We start from the raw sequence: 16573 nt of genomic DNA, 5'->3' as shown, positions 1-16573 counted from the left end.
TTCCCCTCGCCGGCGCATTACTTTATAACCCGGGGAACGAATCGCGCGCGAGCGAGAGAGCGATTTCTTCCCCACCGCACCGGCTATACCCTACCTATACCTATTGCGGCGCACTTCACTCGAAAGAGGCTCGACTGTACTCGATTCTCTCGATTCGCGAAACGGGATCTGCTGATTGTGAGTGCTACACCTTCTGTACTCGAACTGATACGGACGCACACACGTGTAGGTGTAGCCGTAATAAGATTAGTAAACGCATATGTGTGTGTCTAACGTCTGTCTGCGTCTGTATGTATGTATGTACGTCTGTATGTGGTGATGGAGTCGGTGAGAGAAAGAGAAAAAAAGAAAATAATGAAAAATCGCGGCGTCACACCTTCTGCACTCAACCGAAGCAAGTATGTATGTATGTACACGCATGTAATCACGGTTAATGTCACTGTACGTATGTATGTGTGTATATATGTGTGATAAGAGAATTGTGAGAGAAATAGAGACAAAAAGAGATAAAATAAGGTCTGCTCCCCTTTCTGCATCGCGTTATGTTTTCTGTACTTAGGACGAAACGGACGAGATCGAATTCTTGCAAAAACCAGGACGAGAGAAAAGCGGAAGGTGAAAGGTCCAGAAAATTTGGTCGCGAGGGATTCTTCTTTCCGTGCGCCTTATAAAATTTCCCCCCTCACGAGAAGGAGCAGAGGAGAGATTCGACTTGAAGGAGAAACCCGAGAAGCGCGCTAATGTATGCGCCAATTATAAATTTAAATGACTTATGCGATAGAATAATTTATTTGAATAATTTCAACAAGTTCGATATGTATATACATACAGACGGATCTCGTGCCAAGGAACGTGGTGGGGAAAGATCCTCCAACGATGCACCTGTGACGCTACGCGGCTAACTTCGCGACGTACGACACCACGCGGTGACGAATACCACGTGGAATTTTCCTCGTAACGACAAAAAACGTCTGTGATCTATGATCCTTATAACATTGATTTTAGCTTGATCGAAAAATAATACAATCTATTATAATCGTTTTAAAACATTATTTGTATGGGAATTTTTTTCTTTGTGTATTGAGAAATGGGAAGACACTTATAATTTTTCAATGTTTTGATTATAATGACAATTTAACTTTATTGCATTTAATTTTTATATTGCACATAAAAATATATATAATATATTAAACATTTTATATGTATTTTATATAAAATATCGCGTATAAGATATTATATACAATATATAATAATAATATTAACAAGGTTTTCTTAATTATATTTTAATATAAAATCTGATAGCACAGAAAATATTTTTTCTTTAATTATTCTAGATCGTATTAAGGTCATCTACATTTTTTTAAAACAAAACCATATTTTTCTTACATGAATCGATTTCGTTCAGTTTTTTATATACATATAATATATAATATCGAATTGATGGCAAGAGATTTTTTTCGGCATTTTTATTTTGGGATGTGCGTGAACATATTTCTGTATATATTCGATATATTCATTATTTCAGAATTCAAAGCACGCCGTATGCAAAACACCCCGGTTGCGTTGCTCTCACAGACTCAATGATATCGTGACACCTCTTAATGTGAACGTATCGATGCGATCACCATCTATTCGTTCGCGTTCCAATCCGTATCAATTTAATGCGCGCAATTACGTCCCGCAGTCTGCAATCGATCTTTTGCGAAGCGGCTCGAAACGAGCGCGATCGGATTTTGCGGGTATTACCTGGTATTACCGTCGATTTCACCAACTTTCTTTCGAATTAGATAACATCCGTTAAATTCACGCTTAACGGCTCTTTAGACGTTCAATTTTCCTGCTTCAGGGTAACATTTAATAGGATAATTGTACTAATTATCTGGAGCATTTCGTATCGGTAGAAACCTCTAAGTTTCTAATCTTTCCAATTTTTTGAGCTCGACAAACTGTTTTATTTCTCAAAGCAAGAAAAGTAGAACACACACTTCTTTCTAAGATTTCATTAATTTATTGTATATTTGAGAGTGATAAAAGCTTGATGAAATTGGCGTGCAAAGGTTGCTTTATCGTATTCCATATTTAACAAGAAAACATGTATTTCCAGAGTTTCATTCTCTCCACATCTCGTTCTGACGTCTCGTGAGGCTGTAGCGGCAAAGGTAGCGGAAGGAATTTACGCTCGAACTGACATTCACCATCGCGAGATGTTAATTAAATTTCTCTATTCCAAGGAACAAATTATGCAAAAGGCTTCATTTGCGGAACAAAGTCTGCAAATGTAGCATTTTACGGCCTATTTCGAAGCGCGATACAGGGCACCGTGTATACTCCATTTGTGCATTTACTTTACATTGATATGCGCTTATGCAGAAAGTAATAGGCTAAGGACTTCCTCTCAGCGCAATTGCTTCATCAAATTTTTACGTGCAATTATAATTCGGAACAAAAAGACCCCTTCTTAACAGCAAATTATTTTCATAAATCTCGAATTAAATTCCATTTTCGAAGACTCAATCTCTTTTAGAAAGGATATACATTTTATATATAATTTGCAAACAAAATTATAAACTAATAGGTCTAGAAAGGTAAATCGAAAAAAGTATCGTCTTGTCTTTATACAGTCGAATCTTGATTCGAAAGATCGCGTATATTATCTTTCAGTGAAATTGGATTTCAGAACAGTCAATGTCTTTTTTATTTAAAAATAAACTTTTTATTTTTGTAAATACTCTGCGGTAGATAAGCTGCTAAATAAATTTAAAAAATTAAATTAAATTTTTATTGTAGTTTTTCGAGTGTATTATTCTGTAAATAAAACGTACTTGAGTTAGTTATAAAAATCTACAACATTTGAAATAAGATACAGAAAGTGATCTTAAAACAAATCGCTAATAAAGTTTTCAGAGATAGGATTCGTAAAGATTAGGGTAGTAAAGTGGTCTTTTAGAATTATATACAAATAATACTAGAAAGATGAAACGAGAAACACACCTTATTAATTTCCAAAAATGCGCGTACGCTTCTCAGAGCTTGCTCAAATGCTTTCTCAAATCCAGCACTACCAGCATCCTGTCGGTAAGCAAAACCCACTGATTACACATGATCAATTTTACATTAGAAAAATATACAATCTATTTTGTTAAATCCCCAAAAAATCCAAATCTATTTCGTTAAATTCTTCTACTTTTTGCAGGACATCTTGCGCGATACGTACAAAGAGAGGATCTCTTATAATGACTATTCCAGCTGGATCGTATTTCCCAAGTAGCTCTATCTTCGCTCGACTATCCTCTGGTTGCATCTCGTACAGCCTGTGGATATTATACTCGTCCATTCCGAATATCCAATCAAATTTGTAGAAATCGTTGGACGTGATCTAAAATTATCCCTAATAATTCAAGTTCCTGTATCTGTATCGCCGGCGTGGAAAATATTTTGGTCCAGCAATCATGTAAAACTGATAGACAAACACAGGCGAGGGTCAAGAATTGTAATTCTTACTTGTCTCGCGATATGAGAGTAATCCGTAATTCCAGCCTTCCGAAGTGTGGACATCGCCCTGGGTTCAGGACCATTGCCTACGTGATATTCCAGAATAGCGGCGCTTTCGACCTCCCAAAGATCGGTCAAACCCATCTGTCGCACTTGATCCTGAAACACTGCTTCTGCCATAGGGGAGCGGCAGCTATTCCCTGCGCAAAAAAAAAATCAGTTCTAAACGTTAATTTAAATTAAAATTTAATTAGATTATCGTTGAAATGTTTTGAAATAGACTCCAAAATTTCGCAAACTTATGTGATAGCAACAGTGATATTTAATACTTCAGAACTTCTTTCAGATTTAGTGCAAAATAACGCATTTCTCGCAAGTAATTTACACAAGTATTTCTCCTTGCAGCCTTTCTAATAATTTCAACGCAAAGTCGAGATTTAATGACATACAGACATAAATGATTTAAGTATGAACAGTGTGATAACGCATTTATAAGTAACGCTTAGGATTAGTCTGTAACATGTGAAAATGTAAAATAATAACTTTATGTATCATTATACAAAGTGCTGACAAAAGTAACAATATTTTATACTGTTGTTCTTATCTCTTAAGATTATTACTTAACTGATTAAGCAGCATGCAGACTACTGATATAGCATTGTAAGAATAAAGGACAAGACTGTTGTATTTAGCGTACTTTAGTTTGGAAAGTTAAGTATATACATGCATTTATAATTACGTAACTCTTAAAAATAGTAAACTATAACCTCACATGAAATAATTTAGAATCTCATTTGCTAAAGAGATTATTTCATCACAAGTGTGTTACAATAGTAATTCTTACTTCAATTATATTTCTTTCCAGAAAAAAAGAGTTATTGGAATAATAATATTTAACTTCCTATACTTAACGTCTTATACTTTAAGAAAAGTGTGACAATTCAACAAATTCAGCTTGTAATAAATTCAGCTTGTATTAAAAATAGGTAAATTATATTATACAATACCCAAACAAACCATGAGGACTCTTCTCTTTCGCGTCATATTGATTTCTTGCTAGTCGGTGAGAAAATGGTAAAAGGAATAACACTGAACATTCCTAGTAATATATCTGTCCTTGAGACAATGCACTGACATCTTAACAGTGCAAATGCAGTGAAATTTTTTTCAAAATTTCCTTGTATTTTTTGTGAGCTAGTTTATTGATTTAGTATACAACTCCTTTGTATAGACTCTTTAGACTTCAAATTACCAAATTGCAAGTTTATGATTGAAACAAAATGATGAACCTTTCATGAAAATCTATTTGCAAATTATATTTCAAGTGTGTGATTAGATAGAGAAGCTTAAGTCCTTCATCAAATTCCAGAAACACAGACCCACACATACGAGTGAATGACATTTGCAGAATATTGATTCCATACTTTGTTGCTGAAATATTAATGCAAAAATAAAAAGTAATAAATGATGACTCTTAGTTTCAAAATTAAATATAAAAAATTCTTGTTAATCTTTTATACATTAATTTTTTCAGTTAATATATATCTATTATTACTGTGAAAATATAAAAAAAAGTATCTTGAAAAGAGAAGAAATGTATTATTATTATCGGTTACTATAATTGTGTATAATTATGTATAACATCTTTTGACTCATACAAGACAAAATGCATTATAATCTATATTGCGTACATTTTTTTATTATGTACATTTCTTTATCTCTTTCTTATAATAATACCTGAGGGCACAAATCATCCTACAACAGTGTATTAATAATAACAAATATTTATTTCACTGCATTAAGTATAGAAATATTCTTTGGAAACGTTTAATATTTTACAGTAAATTCGACGTTAATTGACTACGTTTACACGGCCCGATTCATGCCAAAGTTATAACATCGATGTTATAATTTCGGCATAAATCGGACCATGTAGTCATTGATACTTCAGAGTAGTCTTCGCATTAATTCGAATATTTGTCCAAAAATGCTGTTACGCTTGCTAAACATTGAACGTAGACTTTCTGAAATCCTACGCTATCGTGATCCTGTAAGAAGATCATGGGAACAGTTTAATATACATCTTTATTGTTTTTTTTTGTTCTATGAATGCTAAAAAATTACATACGTAATATGGATCTCGTATTATGTCATTTCCACTTGGATCATAATTTCCTAGAAGCTCCACTTTTGCTCGGCAATTCTCTGGTCTATTCTTAGTCAAAAAGAACATGTTCTCATGATCCATTCCAAATATCCAGTCATATTTGTTGAAATCAGCTTGCTTCATCTGTATACGTAAATAAAAATATTTAAATATACAATAAATAATTTACATAATATAACAATTTGATGATTCTAAATAATTATTCATTCATAATTCATTTAATTACAGTGAGAATCATCCTATTTCTTTCCTTTGTAAGAAGAATTTGATCATAAAACTATTTGACACATAGAAAAGTCTGAAATTATTATTACACAGGATTACAATGATAAAATCCTTAACATTTACTTCCGAAAACTGTAAGATCTTACTTGGCGTGCTCTATGGGAATAATCGGTGATCCCATTTGCCTTTAGCGTACTCAGGGCCCTATCGTCTGGGCAACGTCCTTTGTGAAATCCTATAATGGCAGCGCTGTCTACTTCCCACTGATCTTGCAAACCTCTCTTGTTTACCTCATTCTGGAATACAGCCTCCGCTATCGGCGAACGACAAATGTTGCCTGTAGCACAAGACTACATTAAATAACTGCTAATTAACGACACACGTACAAATAGCTTAATTGTTTTATTTCTATATGTTTCCCCCTAGAAAATATTTTTGCCCATATATTTATAAAATTGAAGTCTGTAAAATATCTGTTTTACCTATAACGGTATTATCTATAATACCTAAACAAATCATGAGTACTTTCTTCTTCTCTTCCGACATCTCGGCACACAAAATACAGTATGTGTTGTGATCTTCGGAATGTCTTCTGTCCTTTATATTTAATTGAAGATCTTCAAGTATGTTTCACATCCCACAACTGCAGACTTCTTCCTCTTTAATGTGTTGGCACTCGATCCTAGACTAGATTTAATATGGCCCAAAAAAAAAAAAAAAAAAAAAAAAAAATTTGGATAACGTCACACGGTGTTCCCAAGCGGTCACCCATCCAAGTACTAACCGCGCTCAACGTTGCTTGACTTCAGTGATCGGACGAGAACTGGTACTTTGAAACGTGATATGGACGTTACCCGGTAATGTGAGTTATTCAGAGACGATTTAAGAAGGTTTTAATTCGAAAACTTTCAACATAATTGATGATATAGGAAGCTTTCCAGCAAGCGACACAAGTCGACACAAACATCGTTCTATCTTTCTTTTTTGGCAATGAGTAACAAAGATAAAACGATACTTGTGTCAACTTGTGTCGTTTGCTGGAAAGCTGCCATAAACGGTTACCTTTACATCCTACGCAATAACATCAATGCAATAAGAACTATATTGAACAAAATACGTCATATATTTGTCTTCGCTTTGCGTTGGAAGCGCTTATGAGTTTGTCCAGCTTTGTCCAGCTTCCTCGGGCGCGTATCAGCAAAACAAACCGCTCAGCAGCAATCGAACGTGGTTGGCTCTTACTTTTAGAACCAATAAATCAAGGGAGCGTCTCGTTTGACCCACAGCCACTCACAGCCCCCCGGTGCCTGGAGTTTTTTCACCGGACCGGCCAATCGGATATTTTCAACGATCCAGGCGCCGAAGGGCAGTTGGCGACGCTGCCGGGCTCCCTGGGGTTTTAAGCGTTTCGCCTTACGTCGAACAATGTTCCTTTCCAGTGCGTAACGTTGTCCTGTAAACACGTGGTTACGACTGTAATTATCGGATTTAAGGCGAAATACTCTGCGAATCACGTAAGTATCCGCGCCGTTTCGTTCGCCGTCGCGCGAATTCCGCTTGGCCGCGACGCGCCGGCCTCGGCCGGCCCGGGAATCGAGTTATTCGCGCGCATATCGTATGCGGCATGCTGTCCGCGCTTCTACCCCCTTTGCGGTATCGCCCATTACACAGTAGGCAAATTTTGTACGGTATCTACTTGTTAATTTAACGTTAAGGACTATCGTATCCGTGTCGGTGAAGCGTTCGACGAGCCGTGCTCGCGTTATTCGCGATCTTCGAGCTCTTGCGCGATCCCACTGTCACTGGTGCCCCACAAGATTGCACAATGTTGTGTATACATCTTGTACTAATGGAAGAAATTGCACTTGTTTTATATTCGCTAGAAAATCTGTCATTTTGACACGAGATATTTGTGAATCTGTTCCGAGCACGAGTTTTTTTGACAACCGGACCTGTTCTTGCAGAATGCCGCTGGCCAGAGATTTTCTCCATCCGAGTCCCATCGAGGAGAAGAGAAAACACAAGCTGAAGAGGCTCGTACAGAAGCCCAACAGTTATTTTATGGACGTCAAATGCCCGGGCTGCTACGCCATCAAAACAATCTTCTCACACGCCCAGAGGCCGGTAGAATGTGACGGTTGCCGTACGATACTTTGCACGCCGACAGGCGGGAAAGCACGATTAACTGAGGGATGCTCTTTTAGAAGAAAGGTCCAGTGTTAATTTTATGCGATAATGTATTCGATGCTTCTCTTTATATTCGATAAATAAACACAATCACATTATGTACTATAGCATTATTTCGCTGCGAGATACAACCTACCTGTGTAACTTACAGGATACGTTGCAGTAAATGTGGTCAATCTGCAGACATTTTTTTAGGAGCTTATGAACGATCCTTTGTTATCGCAAGTTGATTTACTGCTATTTAATATTGATAATTAAATTATTTTGAATAATTGTTATTTGAAATAGATACAAAATCATAGATCGTGTAAATGTTCCCGAGTTTAAATTGGATTTCTCTTAAGACACAAATCCAATTATATGTTCTAGAACATATATCCAGTTATGGATTTTAAAATAAATATTTTATAACTGGATTTCATATATTTTTAAAATATAACGAATAAAAATATATTTTAAACCAAATTTTATATATATGTACACAATTGAACCAATTTAATGTTCTATAAAGTTTTTGCTACGAAAGTTTTAGCAAAATCGATAAAGACTATAATTAATTTTTATATGGATTTTTCCCGACTGTATGTTACGTCCTGCAGCCATACGCGTATACGGGGATGAAAATGTACCTAAGATACGTATGTAAAATATATATGTTATCTCTGACATACAAAATATGAAAAAGGCGTATAAATAAGGATATAGACGTGATCATAAATCTTTATTTCCATACACGCCTGTGATCGTTTTTATAATAAATTCGACAATCTGTAACAGAGATTCCTGTGTAGTACTGTAGTATTTCAAGATACTCTCGATTCTCATGCGGATGTACATAGATAGCTTCTATAAATAAGCTGCTGCGCATGTTCACGTATTTATGTCCTTTTTTTTTTATTCGCATCTTATAGCAATATCCTAATTGACGGGAAAGGAGAAAACTTAAGAATGTAAAATTGCATTGTACACTTGAAATACTCCAGGGGCGACTTCTACGGTTCGAGATTTCAGGGACAACTGCAACGAGAAAAAAAAGAACAATTATGAAAAACGCGAAATTAACGATAAAATAAAATTCGAGATAAATGTATATAAGATGTATAAAGTATCCCATACAACATCCTTTTATGAAATTATTCTTCATAACTAGTGGCTGTTAGAAAAAGATGTATTCTAACTCAAGATAAAATATATATTATTGATCTATCAATTGATCTAAGAACTTAGAACTAAATACATTTCTTCTAAATAACCATTAGTTTCAGAGACAATCGCGTTGGAAAGATTTAAACGTAATGCTCTGTGTTAAACGTACCGTGACGTCGGGATTGCCTGGCTGAATTTTCAGTTCATTCAATACCCAGACATTGTTCGTCAACTTGAGAGACTGATAAAGCATATCCTGTCCTTCCACATTTCTCTTAGCGATCGTGAAGACATTATTCTGTTGCATCTTTTGCACCACTTGATCCGCGGTCAACATTACTCCGTTTAGCGTATATTGTACCTGCAAATGTGAGATATGTCTCTTGAAGATTTTTTTCCCCTCTATTAATGAGTCCCACACAATAATCCATTTTTTTGATAAATATAGAAAAAAAAGTGGATGAGTGATACCTCATTCTGTGCAGGTATGTCTTTCCAGGTGGAAAGAAACACCCTCTTGTCCAATTGTCCATCTTCCGTGAAGTATACATTCATAGGCACGATACACGCGAAATAGAAAACGTCGATGTTGTTTTTGATAGCAACCTGCAGATTGCTCAAGGGCTCCATGCGTTGCACCGCACCGGTAGTGGACAGTATAATGTTCGTTTCTATACTCGATCCGGGACTCAGGGGAGCCGCCACTTGCAACGGGGCCGCTGGCGTCAAACCGAAGCTATTCTTGTTGAGCTGTATCGCGAATCCTCCCATAGGTTGCATCGCCTTGTTCGTGAAGGTCATGTCCATGCTAATTTGCCCATTCCTATGACACATTTTGCGCGGTATAATTATTTGCAATCAAAGAAATGTATATCGCATGTCCTCTATATTCATTAATATGTATCGATCTGTATTAATTACTTTCTCGAGAATGTGCCCCAGATATCAAAGCCTTTGCCCTTTTCGGCTGGTAACCAATTAACTTTGGGAGGTATGTAAGGCGTGGGACCTTGGTTGAAGCCGAATATGTCGCCGAGGAGACCCGTGGTGCTCTGAGAAACGGCTGGTTGCGCATTCGTGCTATCGTTGTTCAGGATTCCGTCGAGACCACCGCCTAAAAGATCCAATCCTATTCCCGTGGACGCTGGTGCAGGCGCTGGTGTGACCAATGCCGGGCCACCTGGAATAAAATAAGTGAATAAGTATAATTTTTTATCTGCGAAAAATATCATATAGAAAAATAAGGAATAACGGCATGCTCGCAATTTTTGCAAAAACTGAAACATTCACATATTATACTTTAATATTATTGTACATTTTAATTTTCTAATTTTAATTCTACTTTTAATTTAGGATTTGCTCACCAATATCCATGCTAAGAAGGTCGCCAATTAGGGAGTCCTGAGCAGGTATGACCTGCGCATGGGGTTGTTGTGCGGTTGTTGTGCGGGTGGAGTCCTCGTTTGAGTTACTTCTAGCGGGTAACGACTTTCTAGCACCAGCCGCTCTGCCTTCTACGAATGCCGTGGGTGGTTTGTGATACACGGACGCCAAGCTCGAGATATGGCAAATCAATTCGTCTAACAATGTCGGTTCCAGCAGATCCGTCTCCTCCGAGATCAGAGGCTTTTCCGCGAGCACTACCTCCTTAGCCGCTGCCGGATCGGTGCTGAGCAGCCGCCAGTAGATGAAACCGCGGTCTCGCAGATCAGGGTTGTCGGAATCCTGCGTAGCCAGGCTGAGCACCTGCTGAACCAACTCCTGCGTATCCGTAGGCCTCTTGAGGAACAGTTTGACAATCGCGGTGAGCAACTGCAGCTGCACCTGCGTGTTCTCGTCGTGGAATCCCTCCAGGAAGCTCTCCAGCAACTCGTCAGCGTTGTCGATACGCTCCGCGTATTCTCCGATGATCCATATCATGGAGGCACGTGCCTCAGGCTCATCGAGCGTATCAAGATTTTCGCACAGAGTCGAAATTATGCTTTCGTATTTATTAGGATACTTGCGGAAGATATCTTTTATTACTACAATCGCTTCTTGAACAACGTAATTCACCTGAGGAAAATTAAAGGTATTCGATTAATCAATAATCAATTAATTTTGAAATATTAAATTTTGATAGAATATTTGAAATATAAAATTATGTTAAAGATATACTCTAAAATTTGCTATTCTATCTTAGGTCTCGTAATATCTTTTAATTTAATTACTTTTGTTTGTATCAGGTCCAGTAACGTGGAGACGCAACGCTCCGCGGATGGCTCGACTTTTATGGCGCAGCGACCTATGGCTCTCACAGCTTTCCTAACGAAATCCACGTCGACTTCGGTGGCGTACTCCTTCAGCTCCGACAGGACTTGCGCGATGTTGGCCTGCGACGCTAAACGAATCATAATGTCCAGCTTCTCCAATTTTACGTAAATGGGATCGTTGTACTTGACGAAGAATACTTTCATCTCGTGTTTTAGAATATCTGGTCGCTTTTGCACAATGAGATTGATATTTCTCAATGCGACGTACTGAACTTCCGGTTCGGAGCTCAATAACGTGACGAGAGGAGGCGCCAATTTCTTCGTAAGTGTGGCAACAAAATCCGACTCGGACTGCAGCATCTCCATCAATTTCATTAATACCTAAAATGTCAATATACATCCGATTAATATAAAATTATCTTTCTGTTAGCGAAGACTTGAAGATAAATTTAAATCAGAGAAGAGAGAAATTGATGAGCCCGCATGTTCTTGTTAGTTCTTAGATTTTGATGCTAATGTTACATAGAAGTTACATAGTAGAATTGATAAATTGTATAAGATAGGGCTAATCGCATTCTTCTTCTAAACCCGTTATTTATCTGCATTTACTTTGACAGCAGAAAGCACGACTGCAGCGTTAGCGTGCGCCAGACGCGGAGTGATCCGTTCGCAAATGCTTTGTGCCTCGCGATCGTCTCTGGGCGGATAATTCGCCAGTGAATCCAGGATGAAAACTTGGCCCCATTCCGTACACTCGTTGAGCGCCGTAAGCAGCTTGTTTATGGTCTGCGAGTTCATTTCAACCAACGGTTGACCGCTCGGACTGGCCTCGTTGATCTCGGACAGAGCAGCTACCGCATTTGCGACAACCTAATAACACACGGCATGTATTACCTGCAGCGTTGTTATCCTCAGGTAAATTAAAATCTTTTTCGTTTAATAAAAATTTCCTTTGTTCTGTCACCGCTTCTAACAATATTTTATCAAATATCTGTATAAATAGTATAAGATCTTAAAACGTTTGTTATATTATTTCAGTTACATCATGCTCTGTGATATAAGAGAGGATAGCTTTACGTACCATTGGATTGCTGTCGGACAGAAGATCCTTCAACTGATCCAGGAATCCCTGGTCCTCGACCAAGGCTGCATTAATGTCATAAAGTTTGGCGACGCACACGGCTGCGGTCTTGCGTACATACGGGTCCTCGTCCTTCAGGCACTTGCGCAGCGGCTCGCACAGATACTCGGTTATCTTGTCGACACGTATGCAGCCCATCGTGCGAACTGCTAGCGCGCGTATCAGCGGATTCGGGTCTTCGCAGTCCTGCGCAAAAATCGGGCAAGCCAGGGATTCAAGTCTAGTCACAGTAGTGGCTATCTATCTCAACCCACTTTAACAAAGTAGAAAGTAGCATTGGTACCTTTGTCATCGGAGATGTCGCTAGCTCCTTTTGCGTGTCAGAACGAAAAAGGTCAAATTGGTCACCGTCACCATTTTTCATTAAGTGTTAAATACTATACTTATCAGCCATTTAAAGTAGTGTGTAATCGAGAACTGGTCATTTTTTAAAGAGCACGAGGTATCATTCTTCGTTAGTTCTTTCTCTCTTTCTTTACAATCGTAGCGGCATAACTTTGCGAATAGAAAATTAAGAATTGTGTTACACCAATATTAGCGCCATGCAAATAGAGATAAACGGTATATCATCTAACATATATATATATATATATATATATATATACATATATAGAAAAGTAGATATTTACAAATATTTATGTTAATCGCATTATTAAGATATTATTTGTAACACGAATTACATTCATTAGATACATTGAAATTTTGAGTATGATACAAATTGCGTGCAATTAGTAAATATTATCTTTATACAAGCATCAATTGGTGATGCAGTCATACGTATAAATTAAACATTTAAAGAATCACAATTTTCATGCTGCTGCACATTAGAAATTTACGAGTAAAAGATTAATGTTCGAATCTATCATTCCTCGATTCAAAACTCGTATCGCAACTGCAATATAAGAATTAATTTAATATATTTATATTATAAAAAAACAGCATCAGTGAAGAATGTACATTTTTGTTTCAAGCGTTTCGCATGTATAGATAAAAAATTGCGTGATCTCTCAAAATAACATGCTCAATTCCGGAAGAAACAAGATGTATGTATCAGTGCATTAGCGTGAAAAGAATAACGAGATTTTAAATCACTATTAATTCATCAGTTATTTGGTAAATCAATCATGTATTATGGATGTACATATTAATATAATAGTCTGCCTAACGGAGTACATTCTGGAATTTGGTCCCATAACGACATCATGAAAAAAGTGGGAAAAAGATTTATTGCGTATTGTGTTATTCATCGTCCAGAAAGTAATTTATTAATCTTTTTGATATTAAAATTAATTATTGGAACAACCAAAATCCAGACCCGTGCCCTTTGAAAAACAAACAATTCGATCGTAATGAACGAAAAAGTTTTACATTCCGTCCCATAACGCAGACAGCTCTGTGCAAATTGTAATTTGCAAAGCACAGTCTGTATACAGTGCGAGGCACGCTGTAAAATGTAACACAACGAGGATGATATCCGTTAAAGAAGATTATATTTACAATTCCAACGGCCGTCATTGGGAATACATAACGGCGAACAATTCTCTAGTTTGCCTCTCGTTAGAGACAGACTCTGAACATCATCCAAGTGTTATTAAGAAATATGTAAGAGGGTAAAGGTGCGTTATATAGTAAAATCGTGATGACGAATTGAATGACGAGTTTCTAAGCTACGTTACCTTGACGAACGTGTTGACCGCCATGATGGCCATGTCCGGTTGGCTCTTGGCGTAGTTCATCAGGTACAGGTACACCAGCTTTTTCAGTTCCAGATTGTCGGTCTGCATGCAGTTCACCACATCGGGAAACAACGCAGACACGTCTTTCCCTACTGTCATGGAAGCAATAACCTGGACAGACAGTCAACAATACACCTGCGTTATTACAATGCAACTATAACGTTCTTAACAGGTACAGATCTATCATTTTCATTTATTAAAATCAATTAATCTTGTTTCTTGATATCATTTTCTAAGAGGAGGCATTTAACGTCTGTGTAATTGCTATCATACGTTACTACATTATATATTTATTATTCACACATAATTTTGGTTCCATACGTGATACACTTTACTAAAAGAAGCACAGCGATACAATCAGAGACAAGTACGTTTTGCTAGACTACATGCATCAGCATTACTTTCTTAATTTTTGTTTTTTAATTAAGATACATCGAATATGCTTCTCATCATCTACCATATACATGACATGTTCTCAATATATTAATAAATTCAAGGATAATCAGGGGATTATTAAAACCTAAAAGAGAGTATTATACATAGAAGAAGTATTCTTGTAGAAAGAAATTATTGAAATTATAAGATTCAAGTCTCCTTGTCTTAGATTTTGCAACTTACCTGAATAATATCCAAATTACCTTCTGTTTCAAGTATTCTGCATGAAAATGCTTACTATTTGCATCGTATTAAAGTATTACTAGCAAGGCCAAAGTTATCACTCGTCATAAAAGCTAGAAATACTAAAAGGTATACAATAACGGATCCTTTTTATTTACCTTCTTTACAGCTTCCTTCTTCTTCTCTTTCTTCTCATTGTTCAGCTCCGACTTGAGCTCAAATATCTCTCCCTTCTTCGTGGTGGTAAAATACTTTGAATCCGTCATCTTGTCTGCGGTAGCGCATGTAACAAAACGTAAGTAAGTCAATGTAAATTTACAATCACCACACGCACAAAGAAATATGAAATCTCTAACGTCACTTGAATATGTATAGAACTATCGCTACTCTTATCTACTTTCCATCAATTATCGCAAAAATAATCGGAGTAATCATCTAATCTCTAATCACATAACAATTTCTTATGTTATCTTTTTAATAATAAAACGAATAATCGTTAATGTTATACAAATATCGTTTTACATAAAACTGAATTTACCTCAAGACGTAACTACAATCTAATTACATCAAACTGATATTAAGGTCAAAGTTGTGAACTGTGGCGTAATGGAAGTTCCAAAATTTTCGACAGCCGAGAAACTCGCGGAGGAGCGGCAACAGACTTCTGCACACTGGAGAGAGAGAAAGAGGGAGAGGGAGAGAGAGACACGTCTGCAGCGAAATTAAATAAGATTTCGCTATATAGCGAACCCGGGATTGGATCAATGTCCAGAATCTATAGTGCCGTAGCGCTAACTCCCCCGCCGAGCGAATTCGAGCTGTCATTTAAACGCGGAGCTGGCCGAGGCTGGGACCTGAGGGGAGACGCCTCGTCGATAGATAATCTCGCGGGGGCGCGAGGCGAGATAAGCGACGGCATGGCGCTCGCGGGACAATTAAGAGCGGAGTAAAAAAGCGTTAGAAACACATATTACGTAGAATCTCGAACGGTTGCATCTGGAGCGTGGCCGCCGCAACTGCTCGCGCCGTGCCTCATTAAATTACCTGTCTATTTAACAGCGACTGACGGCGGCGGCGGCGACGGCGGCGACGGCGGCGGCGGGGAGGAGGGGCGAGTAGGGTCGAACGATTTTATCCGCGAACCGAGGACGGGAGACGTCGTCCGCCCCCCGGGGAACCTTGGGGCCTATGTTGTGCGTGCGTGACGTGTGTTACACCGGGGCACCTTGTGACACTTCGCTGCCGCTGACACGGCTATCGGGCCACGCAGGCCTCGCGCACATGAAGGGGATAGGTGACGGGCCTCCGTACTCCGTACTCCGTTTTCCCAGTTGTCGATAAGCGGCTCGCCCCCGATTGGCCCCCGTGGAATGCGCGTGTGCGCTCGGCATTAGGTCCGTTATTTCAAATCCCTATGAATCTCTCGCTCGCTTTCTCTCTTTTTCTCTGTCGATGCATTTTCTGTATACTTTTTTTCTCTTCTATTTTTTCTCCTCAATATTTTTCCTTTTTAAAATCTATTTTACTTTATTTCAAGCGGAAAAACACCGACCTATAGTTGGCAAACAAATTAAAAATTATTGAAAATTATCTTATCCAATCGTTTGGA

At 37.8% G+C, this 16573-nt stretch overlaps 3 protein-coding genes, 2 long non-coding RNA genes and 1 other non-coding gene across 15 annotated transcripts; 3 read left to right on the top strand and 3 right to left on the bottom strand.

Annotated features, from left to right (window-relative positions):
• The first annotated feature begins 101 nt into the window (after nt 1-101).
• On the top strand, nt 102-1194 carry LOC139768325 (uncharacterized). Of its 2 annotated transcripts, none has more exons than XR_011717329.1 (3): nt 102-225; nt 560-742; nt 832-1194. It is a non-coding gene; the product is annotated as an uncharacterized lncRNA (long non-coding RNA). The 2 variants fall into 2 exon arrangements; XR_011717330.1 differs by lacking the exon at nt 102-225 and adding an exon at nt 233-398.
• A 791-nt stretch (nt 1195-1985) lies between these two features.
• LOC139768321 (low molecular weight phosphotyrosine protein phosphatase-like) lies at nt 1986-5053 on the bottom strand. 6 transcript variants are annotated; one of them, XM_071698399.1, is made up of 5 exons: nt 4500-5040; nt 3502-3692; nt 3215-3376; nt 2992-3069; nt 1986-2805 (listed from the first exon to the last, which is right to left on the bottom strand). In XM_071698399.1, the coding sequence occupies exons 1-5, from the start codon at nt 4534-4536 to the stop codon at nt 2779-2781; spliced, it is 495 nt and encodes a 164-aa protein (XP_071554500.1). In that variant the 5' UTR covers nt 4537-5040; the 3' UTR covers nt 1986-2778. The 6 variants fall into 6 exon arrangements, with proteins under 6 accessions (XP_071554500.1, XP_071554503.1, XP_071554499.1 ...); XM_071698402.1 differs by having other exon boundaries at nt 2771-3069; nt 4510-5053; XM_071698398.1 differs by having other exon boundaries at nt 2771-3069; nt 4500-5048.
• Nucleotides 2939-4076, top strand: LOC139768327 (uncharacterized). Its single transcript, XR_011717333.1, has 2 exons — nt 2939-3075; nt 3194-4076. It is a non-coding gene; the product is annotated as an uncharacterized lncRNA (long non-coding RNA).
• Nucleotides 5054-6619: 1566 nt separating the features above from the next.
• On the bottom strand, nt 6620-6739 carry LOC139768374 (5S ribosomal RNA). Its single transcript, XR_011717342.1, has one exon. It is a non-coding gene; the product is annotated as a 5S ribosomal RNA (ribosomal RNA).
• Nucleotides 6740-7246: 507 nt separating this feature from the next.
• Nucleotides 7247-8169, top strand: Rps27 (ribosomal protein S27). The gene is made up of 2 exons (XM_071698404.1): nt 7247-7398; nt 7849-8169. Exon 2 carries the CDS (start codon nt 7850-7852, stop codon nt 8105-8107), a length of 258 nt encoding a protein of 85 aa, XP_071554505.1. The 5' UTR covers nt 7247-7398; nt 7849; the 3' UTR covers nt 8108-8169.
• Nucleotides 8170-8773: 604 nt separating this feature from the next.
• Ap-1-2beta (adaptor protein complex 1/2, beta subunit) lies at nt 8774-16279 on the bottom strand. 4 transcript variants are annotated; one of them, XM_071698357.1, is made up of 12 exons: nt 15939-16279; nt 15123-15235; nt 14287-14457; nt 12894-12920; nt 12551-12796; nt 12079-12339; nt 11428-11850; nt 10582-11272; nt 10139-10397; nt 9689-10040; nt 9387-9578; nt 8774-9088 (listed from the first exon to the last, which is right to left on the bottom strand). In XM_071698357.1, exons 1-12 carry the CDS (start codon nt 15958-15960, stop codon nt 9014-9016), a joined length of 2832 nt encoding a protein of 943 aa, XP_071554458.1. In that variant the 5' UTR covers nt 15961-16279; the 3' UTR covers nt 8774-9013. The 4 variants fall into 4 exon arrangements, with proteins under 4 accessions (XP_071554458.1, XP_071554459.1, XP_071554461.1 ...); XM_071698358.1 differs by having other exon boundaries at nt 16009-16279; XM_071698360.1 differs by lacking the exon at nt 15939-16279 and adding an exon at nt 15503-15758.
• Nucleotides 16280-16573: the final 294 nt, after the last annotated feature.

This window comes from Temnothorax nylanderi, unplaced genomic scaffold (genome assembly GCF_030848795.1).
Source record: "Temnothorax nylanderi isolate EJ_2023f unplaced genomic scaffold, tnyl_v1.0 TNYL_tig0015_pilon, whole genome shotgun sequence".
Classification (NCBI taxonomy): Eukaryota; Metazoa; Arthropoda; class Insecta; order Hymenoptera; family Formicidae; genus Temnothorax; species Temnothorax nylanderi.
The sequence above is the reverse complement of the archived record's forward strand: the minus strand, read 5'-3'. Positions and strand labels throughout refer to the sequence as shown.

Bases quoted from the DNA above. Each gene is read 5' to 3' on its own strand.
- LOC139768321 (XM_071698398.1), bottom strand. From the start codon at position 4,536: ATGACGCGAAAGAGAAGAGTCCTCATGGTTTGTTTGG. The intron at 3,693-4,499 runs GTATTGTATAAT...TTTTTTGCGCAG, and splicing joins AGTCCTCATGGTTTGTTTGG to GGAATAGCTGCCGCTCCCCT. The intron at 3,377-3,501 runs GTAAGAATTACA...GGATAATTTTAG, and splicing joins ACTCTCATATCGCGAGACAA to ATCACGTCCAACGATTTCTA.
- Rps27 (XM_071698404.1), top strand. From the start codon at position 7,850: ATGCCGCTGGCCAGAGATTTTCTCCATCCGAGTCCCATCGAGGAGAAG.
- Ap-1-2beta (XM_071698357.1), bottom strand. From the start codon at position 15,960: ATGCAACCGTTCGAGATTCTAC. The intron at 12,921-14,286 runs GTAACGTAGCTT...GACACGCAAAAG, and splicing joins CGGTCAACACGTTCGTCAAG to GAGCTAGCGACATCTCCGAT. The intron at 10,398-10,581 runs GTGAGCAAATCC...ATTTTATTCCAG, and splicing joins CCTTCTTAGCATGGATATTG to GTGGCCCGGCATTGGTCACA.